The sequence below is a fragment of the Triturus cristatus genome, chromosome 8, assembly GCF_964204655.1.
Source record: "Triturus cristatus chromosome 8, aTriCri1.1, whole genome shotgun sequence".
Classification (NCBI taxonomy): domain Eukaryota; kingdom Metazoa; phylum Chordata; class Amphibia; order Caudata; family Salamandridae; genus Triturus; species Triturus cristatus.
Window position 1 is genome coordinate 173,537,046 of NC_140591.1, and position 24,058 is coordinate 173,561,103.

Below are 24,058 nucleotides of genomic sequence, written 5' to 3' on the forward strand. Positions count from 1 at the left end.
GGATTGCTTTTCCCTCTTGCTTGCCATTTGTCATGTTTAAATCTCACATTTGCCAGTACGCTTAGGGAAGACTCCTGGTATTATCTAAATACATTTACTGTGATTTAATGAATTGGGACATTGTTTGTCTCAGTACGGGTGGCTGTGTTCATAGAATTAACGTGCGAGACTCATGATATTGATTTGGTTATTAATTTTTGCATGTCATTTGTACTGTGTTGATTAAACTATGTAAATAAATATAAAATATTTGTCCAATTGCATACATCATGATTGGGAGGGCTATTGGTTTGTAGGACCTGGTTCTTCTTATCGGTGACATATTAGCACCAGTTTAAGTAATTTTTGGGCAGTGTTTTCTGTATTGTTAATGTTCTCCTTCCCCTCCTCTCCCTATATCAGATTCAAGGGCCCCCAAGGGCCCCCTTTAGTGAGTGTTTAGGAGTCTCCTTTTGACCCTGCATTGTGTAGTTTGCTTGCTTCAGTTAGTCTCCAACCTTTAAGATTTCGATTTGAAATCTGCACAGGCCTCACAGTAGTTGCTTCTGTGCTCTACCAGGAGGCAAAAGTTGCACACCTGGTGATCATCATTCCGTGCAGCCTTGTGGTGGCACTTCTGGCAGAATCAAAGTGGTAAGTTTTCCATGTCACACAGAAGGAGGGCCCTCGGTGTACTTGACAACTTTAAATTTGTTGCTTCCTCCGGTTTTCGGATTCTTCTTTCATGAACTTTCAAATAATTCTTTCCGGTTATTGGAGAGCCTTCAACAATGTTTCCAGGCCCAACAGCGGGGAAAAAGAATCTGAAGATGGCGATCACATGTGGAAGCTTATGGGGAGGGCATATGATGTCAGGAGAGGCTTGATTTGAAACCAAATGGAGGAACAGTCTATGCCCAACAAAAAAACTAAACACAAATAGAGAACGCCTACCAATACAAAGGAGAATAAGACCCAAGCACTAGATGGCAGAATAATGTGAATCCAGAAATGATTTGTGCTGCAAAACTGGCTTTTATATATTGGACCACGGAAAACACAGTAGAATTAATCTACTAGATACTTCAGGCTTTCAGAGATTTTTATTTTCCAATTCTGATTTCATAGTTCAAATATCAAAGAAGATAGTTTAGACTGAGGATAGGATAGATAAAAAATAAAGCATTTTTTGTTTTTCTGGTTTATTACATTTACAATATCCAGTGGATTTGGTTTCGCAGTAAAAATAGCTGCTACACATTTTTCCTGATCAAGGAACAGGAGTCATAGTTATTTGTAAAAATAGAATTCTTGTACTTTGATCTTGGTAGATTAAGTAAAAAAAATAAAAAAATAAAAAGAGAAAAACTGTGCGGCCACATTGAACAGGGCAGATTTATGAACTGTGAAAAAGAGCCAACATTCATCCAAAATGTGCTACAAACATTCCAACAATATCCAAATCATATCGAAGTGCAACATGGAACTCAGACCCGATCTCCCCAGCTTATCAACCAATAAGAACCAAAATGTTAGACTTATTTCCTCTCAACTGTACTGTAACAATTTACAAATAACATGGTGAATACCTGTCAAACTCGTTTTATTTTTGCAGTGTCGCCAACGTATTTGTACAAATAAATCCGGACGCATTCTATGTACATTTCCATTCTTCAGCTTGCAACAGTTTTATATTTAACCATAATTACCCTTTACAGATATTAAATAAGATTGCAATGCATATAAAATTATATACAAACTTCCTTTGAAATGGTGTGATTGAGGAAGAAAAAAAAACTTCTATAAAAAAGGACTATGGCTGGTTTTTACAAAAAACAAAAATGTCCTGCGCTTATACAGCATTTTTTTTGTATAACAGAAAAAAAGATTTTGAAACGAGAATTTTATACAAAAGACGTTCAATAGTCCGCTCAGGCACGGTCTAAACACCGCACTCTACCTCAGGCAGGAGTGGAACAGTGCAGCCCCTGGCTCTCGCGGTGGATGGGCGTCCCATTGGAGCCTACAGGATAGAGGCTTAGTTTTGGACCCAGTCTGAAAACGGTTCAGTCAAGCAATTTATGTTTCATCTTTGGTTTGAAAAACAACCAAACTTCACAGCAGTAGCACTTTTCGTTAACGGAAAAAAGTCTTGTCAGTCTTGTGCCACGTTAAGACCCAGGCCACCCCATGGACTCTGGTTATACCTCTCCAGGCGGTGAACAATGGCCTCGTTACAGTCTGGGGTGCATATGAAATTGTAATGGCTTTCCAGTGGTTAGCTGTGGAACCCCTTCCAAGGCCGGTATCGCAGAGGAACTGCACCGTGTGGTGCAATCTGCAGGCATAGCCTCAGGAGGCAAGAGTTCATCACAGATTTCTAGATCTTCAAGCTTCTCTCAAACGAGATCCTCAAGTCAGTCTTCTGTGTCTGGCTGCACTCCCAGCATTGCATGGAGCTCCTCTGCCGTGTACCCCAACAGGTTGTGCAGGTCGCATACAAATCGATACACGTAGCGCTTCCCAGAGGTCTTGTGGATGATGTTTTTATCGTAGTAATAGCGCAGACCTCGACTTAGCTTCTCATAATTCATTTTTGGCTTGTTTTTCCTTCTCCCCCACCTCCGTGCAACCTTGAATTCGAAAGTAAACAAAACATTAGGATTTAGGATGCGCCTTTATATGCAGCAAAGTTTAGAACATGAAACCTAATTAATTATTTTTCAGTTAACACAGACTTTAAATAGAAAACCCTGCCATTAGGAATGCTACCTCCTACAGACCTATTAAACGCTGCTCTCCGTCTAGGCCGTATGTGAACACAGTTTTGACTTGCACCCCTGCCTCTGTACCATTTAAGCAAAACCTAGACTCGAGGTATTACAAAATAAATCAAAAATCACTCCATACAAAATCCAACTCGACACAATCACTGAACAGGATGAATAAAAACAGTTGCGAATTTTAGCTTAGAATCCAACATTCATGTTACCATGACGAAATACCACGGTCATTATTCAGGATGCAATGGTAATCAACTGATCATGGGCCTGCTTTCTCGAGCCTGTGTGTTCATAAAGACATCTTGGTAGCTTCCACCCTCCTACACGAACAAGAGGCTTGTATGGTTCAACGGGTGCATAAACTGCACTGCCAGGGGCTATTCAGGTCTTGGGAACATGGAAGTAGGAGTTGGTGAGACTTGCTGCCCCCTAACACCAGCCACCTGCATTCCCTGAATAGTATCTGTACTTCTCTGCAGAGTGGAGTACAGGACTTTCGAGAGCAAGTTACAAGAAATTTATATTCAAAGTAGAAAATTGGAGTGGAGAATTCAGATTTCACATTTACGATCCTCCTCACATCCTTTCGTCCAACACACAGTAGACTGTGCCAACGTGGGGCTCTGCTCCCCTCTCGCCCCAGCCAAATATCTAAATCCCCCCCATAGACCGACTCTCATCCAGCACTTTTGCCCACAAAATTCTTGACAGACCTGTCTAGTACTTGAATATTAACTTTTCTACTGGTCTAAAACATCACCAGGAACCACATTAATCACATGCTACAGAAAGTAATGGAAACAGCTACAGAGACTGGTGGCTTAGTAATGTAGGTCATGACATCTCTCCAGATAAAAGTACACAGAAAGTTAAACTATGCTCTAGAATGGTTTCCAGGACCTGGTCATCCAAGTTGAGGCACTGTCGCTAGATCGCTATTAAAGAATTCCACAGAAGCCACCCTTATTGTGCACTCCTGATGTCCATTTGTCTTATGTACTAAATAACAGGAAAATGGGTAAACAATAACTCGTACCATTTTTACTTGTATAGTGCAAAGTATAATTTCAAATTGTGCGTTTTCTTGCTGACAAATCCAAGTTAAAGCCTTAGCCGTTGGTAAGCATAGAAGACGCCAATTGTCAGGAGTGCTGTCCAGCCCCGCAAGACACGAAACTGAATGCACGTTGCCCTGCATGTATGCTTTGTCTCAACAACCCTTAATTGTACACACCTCATCAGGGTCAGCCAGCTTGAATTCCCATCCATCGCCAGTCCAGCTGATAAATGATTGGCAAGTCTTGTCCGTCAATAACTCCAACAAAAACTGCCATAGCTGAATAGGCCCACTCCCTGCCAAAAAACATGGAAATAAATTGTGAGCCTGGTACATTCATTCACAGAAACAACTATTCTCCACAAAAATCTGAACAGCGATATGGTTGTGCATTTTATTTAGTGATAATCTTGAGATTTGCGCCCTCATGACATCCCACCTCCCACCCATGTAGATTCAAAAGTGGACGCTGAACTGCTTACGAATTTAATAAATGTCAGTGGTTACATATAGACGGATGGTCTTAATTCTTTAACTGCCATCTGTCCCATCTGACAAATCTTTGCGTCGGTGGTAAAACGGATTGCATTTCTGAATTCCACCCAACCCCCCTTATGTAGTGTGTGAAAAAAGCAACATATGCCATTCAAATACAGGCAAATGGTTCAATAATAATTTTCCAATCAAAGTTTTGAAGATCACCCACATAAAATGCTGCTTTTAGATACAAAACCCAAAATGCTCACCGGTGAAACCAGCGAGAATGGCAGCCGGTATGACAGGCTTCCCTTGCTCCACTGGGTCATTTCGATCCTGAATGTAATCCTTAAAGGACATAGTTGGTTTGTTTAAGCAAAGGGAGTGACTCCAATCTTCTTCAAAGCTCTCATGTGAGGGGACACGTTGCATGTCCAACAGGGAGGACTGGCTCGCCCAAGACTGCATGTACGAGTCAGAACTGTCGAAGCTCTCGGCGCCACTGTCACAGGATTCATGTTCTCTAGATTTACCTAAAACAAATTTAGAAGAAAACCATAACTTTACTAAATCAATGGAAAATATCACATTTTGATTAGGATATGCTTAATCAATTTCAGTGTCATACCGGTGTTCTGTATCAGCATCTCAAGGGTTCTGGCAAAGTCCTGGTTCATGGAGCAATAGTTCACGCTAACCGTCTCCAGGCAAGGCTTGCCATAGCCCTGGAACTCTTGGTCTGGGCTGTGGAGCTCAGGAACAGTGGAGGACCGGCAGTGTTCGCCCATGACGCTCCCTTTCGGATATCTCGGCAATTGTGCACCGCACTGTGTTGGATCCACACCGAACTCTACAAGGAATGGTATGAAACCGATTGAGATGACAATTCCTGCAAAACGGTCTTCACCTGCTAACTTCAGAGAAGCATTCAGAAGTAAAGTAATCCACAAAAGACCAGCAGTCAATGCAGCATTATTAATTTGTGTTTTTGCCACACTGCCTTCCGATATTGAATACTCAAGTACAAATTTATCAGGATTCATTTACATTTAGATTCAGAATAACCATCACGCCCGGGGATGCCCTCCTAAATACCGACGGGTATGGGGCAAGTGGACGAACCAGTTAGACTGACTATAATTGAAACTCCCTGAGCCTTGAATTCAACTTAAGGGCAGCAAATGGGAGGACACCCTCGGATAGGTTGGGTGCCCACACGTATAATAGGCCAGGACATACCTCTAGGTTAGATTATTTTTTAGTAGACGTATACTTATGGCCTTATGTAAAGGACATGCAGGTGGTCCCCTCGACTGAAAGTGACCACAACTTGCTTTCTTTAAGTATGGTCCAGTGGTGGCGACATTCAAGTAAGGTTAATATAAATCGGGTAGCAGCACCTCCGGATGATTCTGAAGTCTCCCCTTGTGGTAGACAAATAAAATGGGCCAAATTGGTTTTATCAGAGGCAAAGGTAGAAGAAATACAATTTCACCTAAACTATGCGGTATCAAACCTTGGAATCTCCTCAGAAGGGGTGGGCAGAGTGAGTGGGCTCTTTGTCTCCCTGGTAGAAGCCTTAACTAACGTCTTTACATTATACCATAACAAGTTGGGTAACAAACATCATAAAAAACCAGTCGACGGCTGGTATACCCAAACATGTAGGGCTTACAAGGCAAAGCTAGTTGAGGCACTCAAAGTCAAGTCCCGTAGTGCGATACAGGAAGCAAGGAAGGCCTACAATAAGTCCCTTAAACTCGCTAGGAGGGAGTGGGAAGACAAATACTGGGAAGACCTGCTACAGGCTAGCAAAATTAGGGACTCAAGGGCATTTTGGCATCTTATAAGTACACGGAAAAACCCCGATGCACTTGTGAGACCCTGTAACATCCCGCCTCATAACTGGGTAAAGCATTTTGGGTCCCTATACCTCCCTCCAGATGGGGATCGTAATGTGGGGATGGACCACACACGAATAACTGAACCTCATGCCTATGATCTCTTCACTCCGTTAGAGATTGAGGGGGTTATAGGGTGGGTAGCCCCTCGCAAGGCGGCGGGCCCTGATGGCCTCCCGGGGGACCTTATGAGGGCATATCCAGCGGAATGGGCACGGGTCATAGCAGCTCTACTAAATGATATTATGATGGGAGGGGCAGTGCCAGAATCCTGGAAAGGGGCGGTGGTGGTCCCGATTTATAAAAAAGGGTGCAGGGAAACACCGGGGAACTATCGCCCTATAAGTCTGATTGACTCCACCCAAAAGATAGCTGGTAAAGCTATCCTTGGAAGGATTCTCCACTGGGTGGAGGAGAACAAAATCCTTTCAGACTTTCAGGCAGGATTTCGGGTTGGAATGGGGACAATAGAGCAGGTGTTCAGGCTGGTACTATTGGAGTGGAAGGTGGTGGAACTGGGCAAGGGTAGTCTTTATTTGGCCTTTATAGACCTGAAGACTGCCTTTGACCTAGTCCCCCGGGAAGATCTTTGGAGGGTACTTTATGAGTTGGGATTACCCCCATACATCTTGTCCCTTCTCACTAGCCTTCACGCCCATACCTTTGCTCAGGTCCGTTGGGGTAAAAACGGAGAACTCACTGAGAAGATTCCAGTGTCCAGGGGCGTAAGACAGGGCTGTGTCTTGGCACCCACCCTATTTTCACTATATGTGAACGGGGTGGTAAAACATCTGCAACAAGAACCAGCCGACGCCCCCTGTCTCGGAGGAGTCCGCATCCCCACCCTGCTTTTTGCGGACGACACGCTCCTGATTTCGAAGACCCCTCAAGGCCTCCAGAAATTACTAACGCGATTTCAGGAGTTTTGTGCTGCAAGAGGATTAACAATAAATGTGGACAAAACAAAATATTTAGTCCTAAATCCTCCTAAGAAATTGGGCCGTCCACCCACACTTAACTCGATCCCCCTAGAGAAAGTAGCCGAATTTGATTACCTCGGCATTCGGATCACGGATAGGATGTCTTGGGCTAATCATATTGATAAAATGGTCCTTCACCATAGGAGAGTGGGAGGTGCTCTTATGAGGGAGTTCAGGGCCTCTCCCAGGAGATCACTTACCCCAGTAATTGATATCTACAAGGCTAAAGTAGTGTCATCAGCCTTGTACGGGGCAGAACTGTGGGGCCACTGCCGTCTGAACGCCCTAGAGACAGCGGAGAGCAAGCTATTGAAATCTTTTATCTCCGTGCCCCTGAGCACACCATCTGTACCAGTGCGGTTGGACACGGGCTGTAAAAACATTAAAGACCAGGCCCAGCTTCGCCCGCTCTTGTTATGGACACGTATCTGGAGGGGTGAAGAACTAAAGTCCTATGCTGACGCCCTGGGGGAGATAATGAGCCTGGGGGGCTGGGCTAAGATAAAGTGGCTAAGAGAAACCAAAAAGCTTTTGGAGAAGATCGGTCTAGGAGGCTGTTGGTCATCACGTTCAGCCCCTCCAAAAGAAGTCGTTAAGGCGCTTTATTGGAAATGGTGTGCGGAGCGTCTAATTACAAACTCTAACCACTGCAAGTCCACTGTCGCCTTTTTGCAAATTAAAGACATTGTGGCTTTTGAACCCTACCTGGACTTGATCACTCTCCCCTTTGACCGAGCCCTTTATTTTAAATTTAGAGTTGGATCCCTCCCGCTAGGTGCAGTGGTATCGAGTTGGTCACCAGCGGCCCGTATTTCTCCCAACTGTGCATGTTGCCCAAGCAAGGTTGAGACCATTGCGCATGTCTTATTTGTATGCCCGGATTACGCAAGGCCTAGGAGTTCCTGGTTGAAACCCCTTTGCCGAAATATGGGCACACGTAGCCACCTAGAAGCCTTGCGTATCCTAACCACGGACACTTCCCCCTCTTTAGTGTGTGGAATTGCAAAATTTTTAAAATGGTTTTGGCTAATTCGTTGTAAGAGATTGTCAGTAGCTGTTTAATTCCTTTTTAGTTAATTTATTAACGGGCACTTTATGTCCTTTTATCTTTTTATGTATTTCATACTGGCTTCTTGTAGCTTTTGTTTCTTTGTGTACATTGTAGTAATTGTATTTTTTTAATGTGCTTACAAGATATCTTGCATATCGAATAAAAGCTTATGATGATGATGATAATTGGAACTTGCCTATATGCACAAATGTATTGTTTATATGTTATGGTTGTGGACCGGAGCGCCTACATGTACCTGATCAATGCTAATGTAATCTGATGTCATGAAACAGCGATCAAATGTGCATGCTGCTATTTGTCTGTTCAAAAATCAATAAAATTGTTCATCAAAAAAAGAATAGCCATCATATGCATCAAGGTGCCTGTGGCAAGTGTAACGGGGCAAATAGGTGTGATGGTTTTCACAGATCCATACACTATGAAGTCAGAACATTTAAAGCTATGGGGAGGTCAATGGTGGTAAATTGAAAAGCTACTGAGCTGCGTACTAAAAAAGGATGCACAGAGTGTTACGGATACCCGAGAGATGTATATAAGGAACATGAAAAGAGAGGGTCCCAGCCCCAGGAAACAATATGAACACAGCACCACAGAAAACGGAGTGAAGAGCAATAATGCTTCTGCGAAAACGTAAATACCAACGTAAACACTGAAGGATATTAAAGACTGCACTCCACATTCAAGCTGAAGGCTAATGAAGGGACACTGCCGTGGAACAATTTGGGACCACACCACATTCCCCATATCATGGCATGGGGCCTAAATGCATGCCACGTAAACAAAAACACATCATAAAAACGATTCAGCGGGGTGGGGGACTGCTGGGATTACTCATTGTCCCTTCACAACAAAGCAAATAGTTGAAGCCTATTAACATACAAAAAGTGATCTTAAAACACGAAAAACAATTGTCAATCTGAACATGCTTTGTGAGAGAAAATATCCTACATGGTGCTAAATGCCAACAACGCTGAAAAATATGCCACTGAAATTCGGTCAAGAGAGATTTACTAGAAATCTTCACTGGTCGGTGACCAACCGGACATTAGTCTATATAATCGTGGAGCATTTCTGACTGATCAGAAGTCAGAGACCAGGTTCTTCAACCATTAAAGGGCCTTTCCAGGAGGGCCACCAAAACAAAGCACTCACCTAAGGAATGTGAACTGATCCACCGTGGGACGGCGTTCAGCTGCGAGTCGTCCGCATCCACATACTCCTCCTTCACGTGAGGCACTACAAAAAGAACAAACATGTGGTTACACGTGCTTTGTAGACCATTCATTTGCTAATTGTGTTTTGTGACTCTGGCCCAGTGTGGGAGTATAATCCTGCAGTGTGTTGACTCAAACAGTGGACAAAACACAAAAACTTACATCAGACACTTACTCATACATAGAGAAAAACCAGGGGTGCGGCCACAGCCTACTGAAAGTAGCTAAACTAGTTATCTAATTAATAACCTAATGTTTAATTTAGCACAGTATTGGTAGCGTCATCTATGCTCCTCTCTTAAACAGAGCAGGATCTGAAAAGGACCTGGTATTGGACTAGTGTGTGCTTTGAATCTTGGCACACTGAGAACCAGTCAATGGACCAGATCAAAAAGAACTGTTACATTTTACCCAGAGATTTTCTAGTTTAACACAATGCAGGAAGTCACAAATCTTTCCCAGATTTCCCATGAAAAACTGTTGAGTGCAGTTTCACAAGTGTAATCTTGAAGAATCATAGAAATGCCTTCTTTTGCAGCAATGGCAAATTCTACCGCACTATGGAAAGCCAGCAAAGGCAAATCGCACTTTGTCAACACCCCAAGAGAAGTTTGGAGAGTACAATTCACAAATTTTCAAGGCTAGTCACACCTTGTAGTTATTATGCAGGAGTAAAAGGAGTTAGAATTGATTTTGTAAATACCGAGCAGAGGACACTTTTACGGCCCACCAATCCATTTCATTTATGTAATCTTTTGGCATATGGCACACAGTCTTGTACTGAAGACGGTTCAGTTTCATTAATTTAAACTTATTATTAAATCATTAGGTTCACACTCAACGCTTACCTTTCATCATCTGATCGAGGTGCTCCCACAGAATGTCGCCCACAAAATCAGGTGCCAAGTCCAGGAAGCGCTCCTTGCCCAGGTTGCACAGGGCCTGACCATTCATGAGGAACTTCTGAAAATTCACATTCTCCAAACTGAACTCGTTCACTGCCCACGAAAGCCACTGGTAGACTTGCCCCTCTGTCCAGAACCAAGGACCTGTCGGTTAGAGTGAAAAGCGTGATTCCACAAACTTGGGAGTGCACTTTGTTCTTTTACTTTAATGCAAAGTGAGGAGCGCGCTCGCACTGAAGCCATCTAACAGAACTGTGTTAAGATAACTATGGAAAGTTTCATATTAACTTGCATAGCGAGCCCTCATTAAGACTAATGTGGAGAATGAGGAACCGTGGGTTCTTTTAAATACAAATCCTGCTAAATTACAATGCTACTAATCACTAAAATTTTCTTAACGCACAATTCTTTTCTGCCGCACTTCAAGGTGACACTATCGAGAATATAGTGGCAGAGACATTCACGTGTGTGGAATGACTGACGGCGGGGAGTACAAGACGGGGTACACTCACTGTTGGGGATCCCCAGACGACGCTGCTCCTTCGTGAACCCATTGAAGGTGGCTTTGAGGGCCTGGCTCATCACTGCCTTGCTGCATGGTGTCAGGAGTGGGAGTTCACAGCTATTCACATCTGAAAAGAAGGCAGGCATATTTCAGAAATACAGTTCGACACGTAATGGGGAAATAGGATTAATAAAACTATTGGAATAGTGTTACAAAGGCATCTGTGGGAAGGAGTGTAGTGTCATCAGCACAGATCACAAGACGTCATCCACAGCTCCTGGCTGACAAGAGGGTGCAGTTTATAAACGTGCAAACTACTAGGCGATGGTGGTGTACTATTCTTAAGAGGCCAAATTCGGCCTCATCCCTTCATCCTACCCATCAGATTCTCAAAGGTACTCAAAATCCTTTTACCAAAAGGAACACCCACATTCAAATATTTGCTGAAAGGGAACATGCCTAGATAATTTAAGGAGCATCTCGCACACCCCAGCCTGAGGAGGGGGCTGTTTAAAGGGTTCCCTGACTGAATTCCATCTAACCAGCGGCACTCAGACTCCTTATGCGAGGTTATTTTTACCCTCTTACGTGAGCATCAGCCACTAAGTGCAAGATCAGGTGTTCCAGCCTATCTAACTATCAAAACGCACTGAAAAGCTCTTGGTGACCGATAAATCAACCTACAGTAAAAGTTTCTGAACTCAGAAGAACCTATTGAGGCAACCAGGTGACCAGAAAGCACACTTTCTGCTTAAGTGCGCCCAGATAGTAGGGCAGCCCCACTATGTAGCATTGTCTGCGGTAGAAATAAAACTAGCAGAGATCACTTTTGGGACTACTGGTATTGCCATGGTTTTATGTTGACACTAAAGCGTCGCCAAGATGCTGCACAGCATGGCGAAGAAAAAAAAAAAAAAAAAAGAAAAAAAAAAGGGGGTGGAGGCACGATTGCGCAACTGCCTAATTTTGTGGGCGTTTGCATGCAGGATCACGCCTACAAAATGTGGCCATCTTTTATTTAATATCATGCCGAGATACATGGGTACAAAATAAAACGCAAGTAGTGCGAAAGCCCCCGTCCCTCTTTTTTGTTTTAACTAGAGGGGCTGGCAGCCATTTGTTGCACGTTTCTTCTCACATTTTACTGCATGGCTGGTTTGAGGTTCACATGGCCTATAATCGGAACACATCAAATCTGCCCCTTTCTCACTGCTTTCATTGGCTTTACAGTATTCACTTCCTAGTGGGTTTATATCCTTGAACAACGCATACATGATTAATCTGCTCTGCAATGGTACAATGTGTCGCAAGCAAAGAATTACTTGAAGGCCATTCAAAACAAGCGTTTGAAACTTGAAGCCGCCTCAATCTACAAGTCATGGACTCATTTCAATTCCGGCCTCAGTTCAGGAGATCAGGTGTGCGCACAGCTGCATCTGTTGGACACCTCAAAGTCAAGCAATCTATTGGCTTCCTACTGGTTTGTGTTGACAGGGAAAGATACTTGTTAAATAATCGGCTGGGAGTGGGCGTTGAAAGGCAATTAAACAAAACAAATAGATATTGGATCTTAATACCAGCGGGTAAAACCCGTGACCATAGGGACGTTGTGGATGGGAAAAAGCCGAGTGCTTCGACATCCCAAACAAGCAAAACACGGATTTGGCTAGCTCCAGTTAGTAACCCCCATCTAGATATTTACCGGGCGAGATTGAATCCATGCCGGTTGGCACTGCTTGTTCTTCGTCGAATGAGGCATATAATCCATTGAATAAAGAGGTCTGGTTACTGAAGGTATCAAAGGCAAGCTGTCGCTGAAAGAGGACCAAGATCAGACAGTTAACGGCTGTTCTGTACATTAATGAACACAAACCTCTAAAAGTTATACAATTGGTTAGCTTGTAACACACTAATGTTCAGATGCACACCAAGAAAAGTCCCTAGGCAGGGGTCACCACTGAATGACGACAATGCCTGGGAGGGTTGCAAGGTTCCTGCAAACATTTAAAAAGAAATGACTAACATTGTAACTGGAACTGCAGATCAAATTGCAACAAAGCTCAGGTTTGCGCTCGTGTAACGGCAGAAACATATTTTGGAATCACAATGCACAGCCATTTGATAAAATTCAAAGAACGAATTTGAGGCATACATTGTTCAGATTGTTTCATACGCACACATTTCCCAGTGCTACCGATCTGCTCGCAGACTGTAAAATAATAGTCCCTTGTTCCAAGGAAGGAGAAAGATCTCCTGTGCTGATCCAAGACGAAATCGACCATGTTGCAAGCCAATAGCCGCAGGTCACCAAGCCAGTGCTTGAATGTGGCTGAACCAGAGTCCATTTAGGAACTCATAAAACAATATTCACCATGCAAGCGCCTCAAGCACCAAACATCACACCTGAAGAGAAAACAACAAGGAGCTATGTGATCAAGACGGCTTGTTTTATGTATGTACGGCAAACTGAGTAAACGTGGTGGTCAAGATTTCCTAAAAGTGCATTTCTCAGAGTCCGTTTTTCCTTATAGAACATAGAACTATGGCCTGCACATTATATGAAAATCTCAGCAGTGGACATGCAACCAGCCCACTGAGGCATTTCACAGTCTCAGCCCTTGAATGTATTCCACAGTAGTCACTGCTATGGGAACTGATGCAATTAAAAAGGCCATAATGTTTTACTTAGGACCTAGAGCAAGAAGCGTCAGCAAGTACTTTGGAGCCAGAATCACAGAACCTGTGACTGCCTCAACTCAAGGGATACATGGAGGCATCTAGAAGTAGGGTGCAGATACGCGCTCTGCCCAATTTATAGCGATCCAAGTCAACAGGCAGGAATCTACAACTCAAGCTATGCAACAGAGACCCAAGTCACCAAGCAGGCATCTACAACTCCAGCGATGCTACAGAGACCCAAGTCAACAGACAGTAGGCATCCACAACTCAAGCGATGCTACAGAGATCCAGCTCACCAGGCAGGGATTTATAATGTGTAAAAATAAAAATCCCCCTCAGAATTTCACATTTTATTAAATTGATAATGTTTAAATAGGTCTAAACTTTAGGATATACATGACAAAGATGTCGGTGATGGCGCATTACAGAGCAGCTTACTGCCGCTAATTTTTTGGCCACTTAAAACAAAGCACGGCTATCAGCATAATGCTTCTGTTGGCCAGAGTATGGCGCACCCACCCCCAACCTCCGGATTACTTGAGGTTCCCCAGTTAGAAGTCCCCTGCGCTAGAGGTTAACATCATTCGATGTCTGGTGTAACCAGAGACAGCACAACACCCCACCCACAGAAGCACTAGCAACTTGATTCTACTGATTACACACATCATTTAGATTTTGTTAAAAATGTACATATTGTAACACAGCAGAGGGTGTGTCAACGAGCACACAATAGCAAACCGGCAACAACTGCCCGTTATACGTACAAACCACCGCCTGTGTACATATGTATAAAAGCACGTGAAGATGCAAATGTAGCTCTCCCACATGATGAATCTGAATATACGTTTCGGTTCGTCAGTATCATCTGTGGTTCCGCCACTAATTCGGAGCAGTGGGGCTGTACACGTGATGGGTGAATGAGTCTCACGTTCAGATATAATTATAGTCCATCGAGAGCCTCACATGGACGTGTGTCAACAAGGAACGCATTCCTGAGACCGCCCTGTAGACCAGGCCAGCATGTCAGCGCTGTCACCAACTGCACAGAGAACCAGTTCTCCCTGTAAGGGTGTTTCACAGCAAAGGACCACAGAAGACAATCTCAGCCACAGAAATACGGCTCGATTCAAGAGGCAAACAGACGGTATGAGCCCATGTCCTGGGCTCAACGAGGCTATCCGTTCATGGCCAGGCCCAATAAGTACTTCAACTACCGAGGTGAATAATGCCATCTAATGCAGGGCCTAATAATGCTGGTTAGTACAGGGGACTCATTAATGCAGGGCCAACTTAACTGACCTGTCTAGTTCCAGGCTTCATAATGCTAAAGCCAGCCCCTAAAAAGTAGGTCTATGGCCAAACCCGGTCATGTTTCGTGTAGAACCCAAAATATGAGCACCAAGTCCGACAAAGCTTCAAAGGGGCAGCACAATAATTCTTTATAGGGTAGACAGCCCAGAATGCCACTCGCAGTGTTATAACGAACAGCACAGTCGTCACCCCTGTATTAGAAGCCCAACTGCAAAAACACAAGCTTCATTTCACATGATTCCACTGAGTCCTTTGCTCCCAAAACCTGAGAAATGGTCTATTAGATAAGGGCAGTGAGCCAGGCTTAGGCCAGTCTCTGGCACTGAAATCTAGTGGTACTCTTACACAACACAGATCTATGCAGGTCAAACATGTCCAGTGTGTGCCGCTCTCCCTTCTAAAACAAAATTCCTAGTACAATCTCTGTGCAACTGGCACCAGGGAACTGGAGACGACTGTCATACAGCAATACCACATGGGGGAAAAAAAAAAAGGTTCTGAGCAGATGATCAGCCAAAGGACCGAAATGAGAAAGCTATTGCTTGCCAGATGCTGCAAGCCACAACTAGGGGGAAAGGACACGAGGGGAGTGTGTGTGTGGGGGGGGGGGGGGGGGGGAGGAATACCATGTGCTGTAGCCCATTTCAGATATTGAATAGGCAGGTTGATTACACAGTTGTGTGCACCAAGAGTAGAAACACCACCCCTGCTGTAAATCCATACATTTAGCTGGATAGGCAGTGTCCAGTGGATGCTTAATGCCAGGACACTGTTTACTAGGCGGGGGAAGGGGAGGTAATGGAGGTGGAACTAGTACCCAATCAGAGTAAACGTGATATTACACAAAAAAAAATAATTAACCCTGGGCGAAGTAGCGCAACGTGAAGTGCACTTCGCGAGCTACACGTACTGTACTGTTCAAAATGCTCTTCGCACTGATTGCACAGTGCCAGATGCTTGTCTGCAGTGTGCAATCAGTGCAAACTGCATCTTGCACAGTGCAAGCGGTAGTTTTCTGCCGCTCGAGTAGATTTCTACTCTAGCGGCAGCTTTCTCAACGTGGACTGGTAGTTTCTCACCGCAAGCAGTCGCGAGCATACACAACCACTCGTAATGGAGAAACCTGACCTCCCCGCGTTGAGAAGCTCGCCGGGAGGTAACTTGATGTTGCTGATCGCGAACGAGGAAAAAGTCTCGCCGGGATGTCATTTTGCTTGCTCGCGGTCGCCAACTTGACATTGAGGACCACAAGCAAGCAAAAAATGACCGCTAGGCTACGAGTGTTCGCACTGTGCTACGTGCAATTCGCGTGGTGCGAAGTAGCACAAACTTTGCAAACTACGCAAGAGTAGCATAGTGCTTTGCCCAGGCTTAAAAAAAAAAATTATAATGGGCAAAGCAGTCGGTATTGGAACTTGCATACAGAGGTAAGCAATGCAACTCCTGTTGCTAACTGGATGGCTGGGGCCCAGGAGTGCAGGAAAAGAACAGAAATGGTCTGCTCGTCCAAGTTATCTACCGAAGATCTGAGAGCAAAAACTGAAGCGTAAGACGAATGTTGCAACCCCAGTATTGGCTGTGTATCTATCACCGGTCTGGTCATCATGTGCTGACTGTCAAAGATGTTAATGACCAGGACGGCACACACGGTACTGGATCCATCAACCAGCACAGTCAGACCCGTGGGCACAAAAACTGAGCATCGTCCATTGGGTACTCCGGCCACAGGAAGCCAGTGGCACTGCTGGGAGAACGAAGGATGGACCAAGTATTAACAACCGAACGACTAACCTACAAGATTTACCGGACTAGCAGGATCCTAGCCAACTAAGTGGTAAACTGGTAGACGATGATGTAAGCTTGGGCAATCTGTGTAAGCAATGGTCAGCAACGACAAACAAACCGCACTTCCACGAAGAACAAATAACCTTGGCTTTATTAAGACTGACACAGGGGGTAGGGCTTATGAAGGAGGGGTAGGGCGTATGAAGGAGAGGTAGGGCGTATGAAGGAGGAGAAAGCCTGGAAACGAAATAACACCTGTCTGCAAATCATCGAGCTGAAAGGACACCCGCTGCCTGGACTCCACTTGAAACTCCTTGACCAATTCTTAGCCTCACTGTATGAATCACACGGTAAGTACAGGGCGACGCTAAGCACTTAAACAGTAGGCCACGTGTGTTATCGGCAAACAACGTCTGACTCAATGGGGCAGTGGAAGGCTTAATGTATACAAAACAGGGTGTTGCGGTAGACGGTGTATTGAGCAAACAGGGCAGTGCCAAACACAATAAAGCAAGCTAAAAGTAATCAAACACTGGGGACTAGCCACACGGCTCATACACGCCTATCCACCGGCAGCAAAAAGATATCAGCCTGGCACATTATCGAGGTCACACAGAAACTGAACAAGATAGGCCCAGGAGCCAAGCTCAAGCAGAGAATCGAGCGTCAGGAAATACAGGGGGCCCGATAATGCACATGTCCAGGTCTGCCCAGTAAAGGTCGTAAACCCACACAGATGGGCAAAAGCACCAGCCCTCCACCGGCACCCACACAGCGGCTCACGACGAGCACTGGGTCGCCAGCCTTATAGAATGTCACTGCCGACAAATGATCCCGCTTCATAGCAGGCAGGTTGTAGAAGACAAGGCACCTTTGATCCTGCGCTCATTTTCATAGCCGTTTAAGCGTAAGTTTAAAGACACACGCGTTTACAAACGGGGCCTTATAATCTCTAACTGTAGAATGTGCATGGTTTGTGATCAGTGCTTTCACACTTGGGCCTAGTCGAGCTTTATATAAAACTGCAAAGAAATAAAATATGACACCAAACAATACGAGCCACCTTTGGTATGAGGTTAACGGTTTCCCCGTTACACCAATTTGTCAAGAAGTAGTGTGTGTGTGTGTAATATATGGAAAAGGGTTAGAGCAGAGATTACAGTTCAAGTGTCCGGGTTCCATACAAGAAAAAAAACCACTGCTGGAGTTTGTGATCTTACAAACTTTGCGAGAACCTAAACCAGATTTGAGTTTGCTCTATTCAAACTATGCATTTCTAAGAGAGGCGACTTCTAACTTGCATACATACAGTAGCTACAAACACACACAAGATGCAGGGTATAAATCGAACTGCATGGGCGAAACACTCAGCCAAAGCGGAATAGCTCATATTTAGTGGGTGTGTAAAAACCCTTTACAGAATAAAGAGGAAAGATCTTTGAATAAGACCTTTTCTTTTCATGCACCAACTCCTGCTGTACAGCGTACAGACCCCATACCAAGATTGCAATACTCCAGACTACGTTTAAAAGGGAGGTCCTTGGCTCTGCACACAACAGGCTGAGGCTCTTCGTGTTTAAATGATGTGTACAATCGGAATCGCATGTTTAAGTTGTATTCCCCAGATTCGGAGCACATGCATTTTGTTTCTTTCTACAGCTTACACCCAAAGATAGCTTGATAGTTTCCAAAGACTCTCCCCAGCCACTCAACTATACTCCTAAAATTCTGCATAAAAAAGGGACCTATACACTTTGCTTGGTTCCTCCTTTCTTTCTTCAATGACCTCCTTCAACCCTCTGAATGCCTTTTTATTTCAGAGTATAGCCTCCTCTCAGCCTCAATCCTTTTATTGTAATTCTGAAATTGGATGATAGCTCATTTTTATAGATCAAAACATCTTCTCTGCAAAACACAATCCCTGTAACCAACATTACCTAATCACCACTAACCACTTATCTGAAACCACTCAGTCCCCACTAATGATTACAACTCTTTGGTAAGAATATAATGCATCACAAAGTAACTGGAATAAATGCATGGAATTTGTTCTTAAGAGCACAGGACTAATTGCAATAACCACTAGATGAACCATTAATCTTGGGTTTCGGAGTAGCGTGCTCCTCTCCATAAAGAGTGGCATCGCTTCACCAGGGGTAGTAAGCGCTACATAAATACAATTACGACTAGGTGTGTGCTTTACAACTCAAAACTAGATATGAATGTACAGACATCAACTATGCCTTTCATAAGTGCCTGGGGAGCACACCATTACACCGATGCTGTGGCTTAAAGAGGCCATCTGGCGAAATACTTCACAACTGGCCTCAAACTCCAGCGGATAACAAAACAAAGAAACCTTCTGGAATGGCTATGGTTAGTGATTTTTTAAGAAATACAGGCCTTGGTAAAAAGATTCTCTACACTAGATGGTGTCTTCAAATCATCTGCTTTTTAATTCTCAGGGGTTGAGACTGTTCCGGACTACGTTTACCACCTTACCTTGAGAGCTCCTTTGTATCCATTGTACACAGGCGCCACTTGGTCCAAGTCCATCCCAAGTCCACGCAGAGCTAGAAAGAGGGCAGAAAAATATAGTTAGGTGGGTTCGGTTCATCATGCCACAAAATAATCAGAACAAATTTTCTGTCAAGTGTTAAATGCAGCAATAACTAACCCCCGTTTTGGGGGAAGAAACCAAAAAGATGCTCGCTTCAAACCCCCCCCCCCCTCCCCCCGTACCCCACCCCCTCGCCAAGGCCATTCGTTTAGATTTATAACTCATTTTTGGCACCAGAAATCCACCGAAGACTTGTAAAAATGCAGTAATAAAATTTAAAAAAATAAAAACTCTCATCGGCGTTTGAAACTGGTCGAAGGAAGGCACAGCAGACTTGCTTCTATGTACTTTGCCAACTATAAGCATGAGGTGTGTATTCTACCTGTGACGTAATGTGTCGGTCTGTGCGTTTAAGGACAGAGCATGTACTGAAAATATTGTAGAACCAGATCTCTTTTGTTCAGTACCATGCATTTGATTTTTACTGTTCTAAAATGGTGAGAACCCTAGTTGGACTGATAATCATTGTCCAGTAGTTATTAGGCATTTTTAAGCATGGCACAAGCGTGCATGCACCATGACATGTATGCATCAGTGGCCACTCCGGAAAAGCTTTTTTAAATACAAAGCCCATTCCAAACTTGGTGTCTTGCGTAATGACCGACTTGAGAACATTTTGGCACGTTACAGCAAATACCTTGTAAATTCCTTTAAGATGTGCTAGTTGTTTAAAGACCTTAGAGAAGGCACCCGTACCTCCCAGGATCGGGGCACCAAGAGAAGGTGGGATGCGTCTGTTGGGTAGGTCAAGTCCCGTGTATGAAGAGGATACTCACTCCAAGGGGGAAAGGAGGGGGAAGAGGCCCGTCTTCAAGTTCCCTTTGGAGGCCCTCAGTTCTAGGCGCAGGCAGGAGTACTGTAGATTGTTTTAACCGCCAACTGAACCAACTTCGGACGAATGTATGAATTAAGGATAGGGTTCAAATGATCAAAGGCAAATAGAGAAATGTCAACAACGCGAGGGGGACGGGGTCCATGCTTTTGGTGTGCACGTGAACGTTCTGGAGTTTCTTGTAAAGACGTCTGGGAACATTACACCACATGTTGCAGAGTCTGACCGGAGGGTCAGCCACATATCTGTCATCCAAACACATCAATCCCTCTAATGTAAAACGCGATTTCAAAGTGCAAACAAATGAGAAGCGGGGGCTATGGGTAGAATAGATTCTGGTGGCCCTTATGGCCAAACTTGTGTATGGTTGGGAATTGTATTGTACGCTTCCCCTCGACCATTCTTTAATGACGTTCACACCTCTTCAGGTACGGATACGCGCTGGCTAGATACAACACGCTTCTAGGCTCGTACGCGGTCCGAATATTGCACATATTGCAAAGGGTACCCACATTTACAGCAAATGATATTCCAATGTGAAGTACGGTGGGCGTGTGATGTATATTGCACGTTGCTATATATTTGCTGTCTAAATACCCAGGCTATGGGCACTGACTAAGGCTGACACTGTTTTCCAACCCATTGCAATGACAACTGTTAAAGGTTTAAGAAATTGTGGACTGCTTCCAGAAATAGCAGTTTCTCAGACAGTCCATAAAACACGAGTATGTTGAGGATTCTACTTTACACGAGACTAACTGTCATCTGTTCGTGACGTGACGTTAAAGTACCCGGGGTGGGGGGGCACGAGGGCGGCCCGCGCCCATCGCTCGTACCACCTCCTAGGTGGCCACTCATGCTAGGCTTGGGACGCGGCCAAGGCGCCCACCCAGCTGAAAACTGCTCGACGAGTACAGCCGCAAACTGCACAGCTTCCGAAGCACCGAGGGCCAAACTTACATGAACATAGCCTACCAAAATGTGTTATCCTGTGCAAGTGTACATCCATTCGACTCAATTCATTTTTACAAATTATGTTAATCACACCTGCTGGCCTTGCCAGTTCCGAGAAGCGTAAAAAAGCAATGCCTTGAGTACACAACACGTACAGATGAGACACGAATGACAGCAGGGTGATTGTGTGTACTTTTACTAAGTAAAATAGTTCAGACTTCACAATGCACGATGTTTTTCCGGGAAGTAATGACTTAAAATAAAAACAGGGATCCGTGAGACCTAGTTACCAGCCGCAATGGGAGAAGAAAACTGCTTCGTACAAAGATACCACAGGGCCTAGCAGAAATGAGACATCTACTGGCGAGAATATGTCACTACACCTGCCTCAGGGGTACGGTCAAAAGAAAGCTGAACATTAACCAGACAGTGGGGGAGACAAGTAAGTTTGGTAAAGAGGATCATCGGTACGGCAAGGCCTAGGTAACCCCACAAGCGTTTCTTTAGTAGATCGCAAAAGGTGCATGCGCGTACATCCAGTCATTAAGATATATTATGTTATGATCCCACAACATTCGAAACACAGAAAAAATGCAAAGTAAAAAGGTTTTGACGAGCGTGGGCAATTGACCGCCAGGGTTTTAGCCGTGGATGTTACACTTTCCCCCAAAATGCCAGTTTAAGGGTGCAACAAAGGCACGTCATCGCGCCTTTACAGGGCGATGCAAACCACTTAGTTGTAGAGTCCGAGCGCTTCAAAATGTATATTGGATCATACGAGCCTAACGAGTAAAAAAAAAAAAAAAGGACACGCTGCATTTTGCCTTCAACTCCCCTTAGACGAAATTCAAGCTAGTACAAGCACAAATAAAAACCTAAACCATTTAGGACTACTGTGATAGTTCACGTGTTTCACCTCAACTGCCTAACCGAAACTAGGCGTTATTATACTGGCACCACTTAGGCCAACAAACCAGACATGCGACTGCTCTCACTATGAAAATGTATGAAGTGCCTCTACCCGCATGCAGGAGCTCGAACTGCCTCAGTGCTAGATGCATGGTGGAAAGGCAGTTGGGGGTTCAACTTTCCTGGAACACCCGGTGCGAAGGAGGACGATTTGTAAGAAAAGTAACACTCACTCTACGTCCAGCTGCGCACTGCGCTTAGCCCCCAGCTGTGCCTTCTCCGCCCCACTGACAAGACCAAAGACTAAATTAAAACGCACGTTCACAATAGCCCGGTTTCACGGCCTGGTGGGTAAGCGCACTCAGTCCCTCCTCACATCCATCCGAAGGTATGCATTAACTGTGGCCTCCAGCTGCACAACAGAAGGGCACGCCCACTTTCCCTCCAGGTGCACGCCAGGAGGGAGCCCCATCCCAGAAACTAAGTTCACTATCTGCACAGTACCAACCATACGGACAGCAACACCCCTTATTGGCCTGTACATACATGCACACATCACCACCAGCCCTTACGTGCCAATACATTTAACCTGTTACCACAGATACACACTTCCGACCCCACTTCACTTGCCCATATTCACCGATATCCCCCCCCTCTCAGATGCAAACATCGACCCACGGGGGGGGGGGGGAATCTGCATTCACAGCTGCACACACTGCTGGCGCCCCTCAAGCGGTCCCGCACCCTCACAGGTCCACGCTCGTCTGGCGCCACTTCATGGCCTTCATTATCCATACCCGCCCCACAGCTGCACTCTGCTGGCACCCCTCCACGGGGCCTGCATACACTTCGCACAGCTGCACTCTGCTGGCACCCATCCACGGGCCCTGCATTCACCCGTACCCTCGCACTACTCAGACCTCATTCACGCTATCCCCACAGCTGCACTCTGCCACCCCTCCACGGACCCTGCATTCTCTTACTACAGCTGCACACTGCTGGCGCCGCTTCTATCCGCCACAGATGCAAGCAGCGGTAGCCCCCTCCCCAGATTATATCTGGGGCGGACACTTCGACCAGAGCCTCATATTCCCCGGATGGGACAGATAGTCCTCAATGTATCCGGATAAATAACACCCTATTCAAACGCAAAATCGGAGAACTTCGTACGGCCCCATCTTACATCGACACCACACAAACGACGCATGAACACTCGACCTACTACACACTTTGTTGTACATAAAGGTGTCCACTAAATGCACGTTATAACGCAAACCGCCATTAGCTGTGCACGATGATAATCTTTAACAAAAGCTGAAACCAATAGATCACCTCCACACAAACAACTCAAAAATGATAAAACCGAAGCACACACCCCAGAGTTCACTTACTGCACCGGGGCAGGTTAGAACTACTTGGCGTGTGGTATGTCCAATCGCAAACTGCACTCGTTAGCCTACTGTGCCCACCCTCACAGTGCCGAGGACTGTTCAACTGGTGTCTAAAGGAAAGAGAAATGAGCGCCCCGTGTTCCCACTTAATTTCACTTTCAGATTAAAATGAAAAAACTGGCATTTTCGAGTCGTATACGCACTCTTCGAGCTGCTTGCTCAGTACGTGTCACTTTGTTATTCCCTAATCACCCTCATGCCTAAAGAATGACCGCAGCCTCCAAGTCACGTCGGAAGTATTCTCTCACGTTCCTCACATGTTCCCCAAAAATAACGTTTCCATCTTGTGTGTACCCCGTGTGATGACATAGAACGGTGTACCCTCAAATATCAACTGCAGCTCCTTGGTAAATAATTCAGAGCCCACTGCACTCCCTGGCGACTTCTGCCCCCCGCTCTGCAGCGCCCCCACGAAGCCTGGCTGCTCCTCTCGTACCTGCCTTCCGCGACCCAGGTGCGCAGTTCTCCCAGGAATAATCCAGTGTGTTCAGGCTCGCCTTCGGAAACAAGAACCAGTCCAAAAACAAGTCCGACGGACGCTCTCAGGGCCGGTTGTGGGGGAGGTGCGGGAGCCTGGGGAGGTCTCTGTGTAATGGGAACGATTCTGTCCCGCTGCCGTCTGTATCTCTGAGCTGAGCTTGTCT

The 24,058-nt window shown here is 45.1% G+C and overlaps 1 protein-coding gene across 2 annotated transcripts; it reads right to left on the minus strand.

Annotated features, from left to right (window-relative positions):
- Nucleotides 1–1,063: 1,063 nt before the first annotated feature.
- ETS2 (ETS proto-oncogene 2, transcription factor) lies at nucleotides 1,064–24,058 on the minus strand. 2 transcript variants are annotated; one of them, XM_085621254.1, is made up of 10 exons: nucleotides 23,851–24,058; nucleotides 19,151–19,221; nucleotides 12,576–12,687; nucleotides 10,881–11,000; nucleotides 10,312–10,512; nucleotides 9,402–9,485; nucleotides 4,925–5,146; nucleotides 4,566–4,829; nucleotides 3,997–4,115; nucleotides 1,064–2,612 (listed from the first exon to the last, which is right to left on the minus strand). In XM_085621254.1, the coding sequence occupies exons 2-10, from the start codon at nucleotides 19,202–19,204 to the stop codon at nucleotides 2,397–2,399; spliced, it is 1,392 nt and encodes a 463-aa protein (XP_085477380.1). In that variant the 5' UTR covers nucleotides 19,205–19,221; nucleotides 23,851–24,058; the 3' UTR covers nucleotides 1,064–2,396. The 2 variants fall into 2 exon arrangements, with proteins under 2 accessions (XP_085477380.1, XP_085477381.1); XM_085621255.1 differs by lacking the exon at nucleotides 23,851–24,058 and adding an exon at nucleotides 22,283–22,460.

What these genes read in the sequence shown, in the direction of transcription:
- ETS2 (XM_085621254.1), bottom strand. Translation starts at nt 19,204, where the DNA reads ATGGACTTGGACCAAGTGGCGCCTGTGTACAATGGATACAAAGGAGCT. An exon ending in GATACAAAGGAGCTCTCAAG is followed by an intron (nt 12,688 to 19,150) that starts GTAAGGTGGTAA and finishes GTCCTCTTTCAG; the next exon opens with CGACAGCTTGCCTTTGATAC. An exon ending in CATTCTCGCTGGTTTCACCG is followed by an intron (nt 4,116 to 4,565) that starts GTGAGCATTTTG and finishes GTTTTTTGGCAG; the next exon opens with GGAGTGGGCCTATTCAGCTA.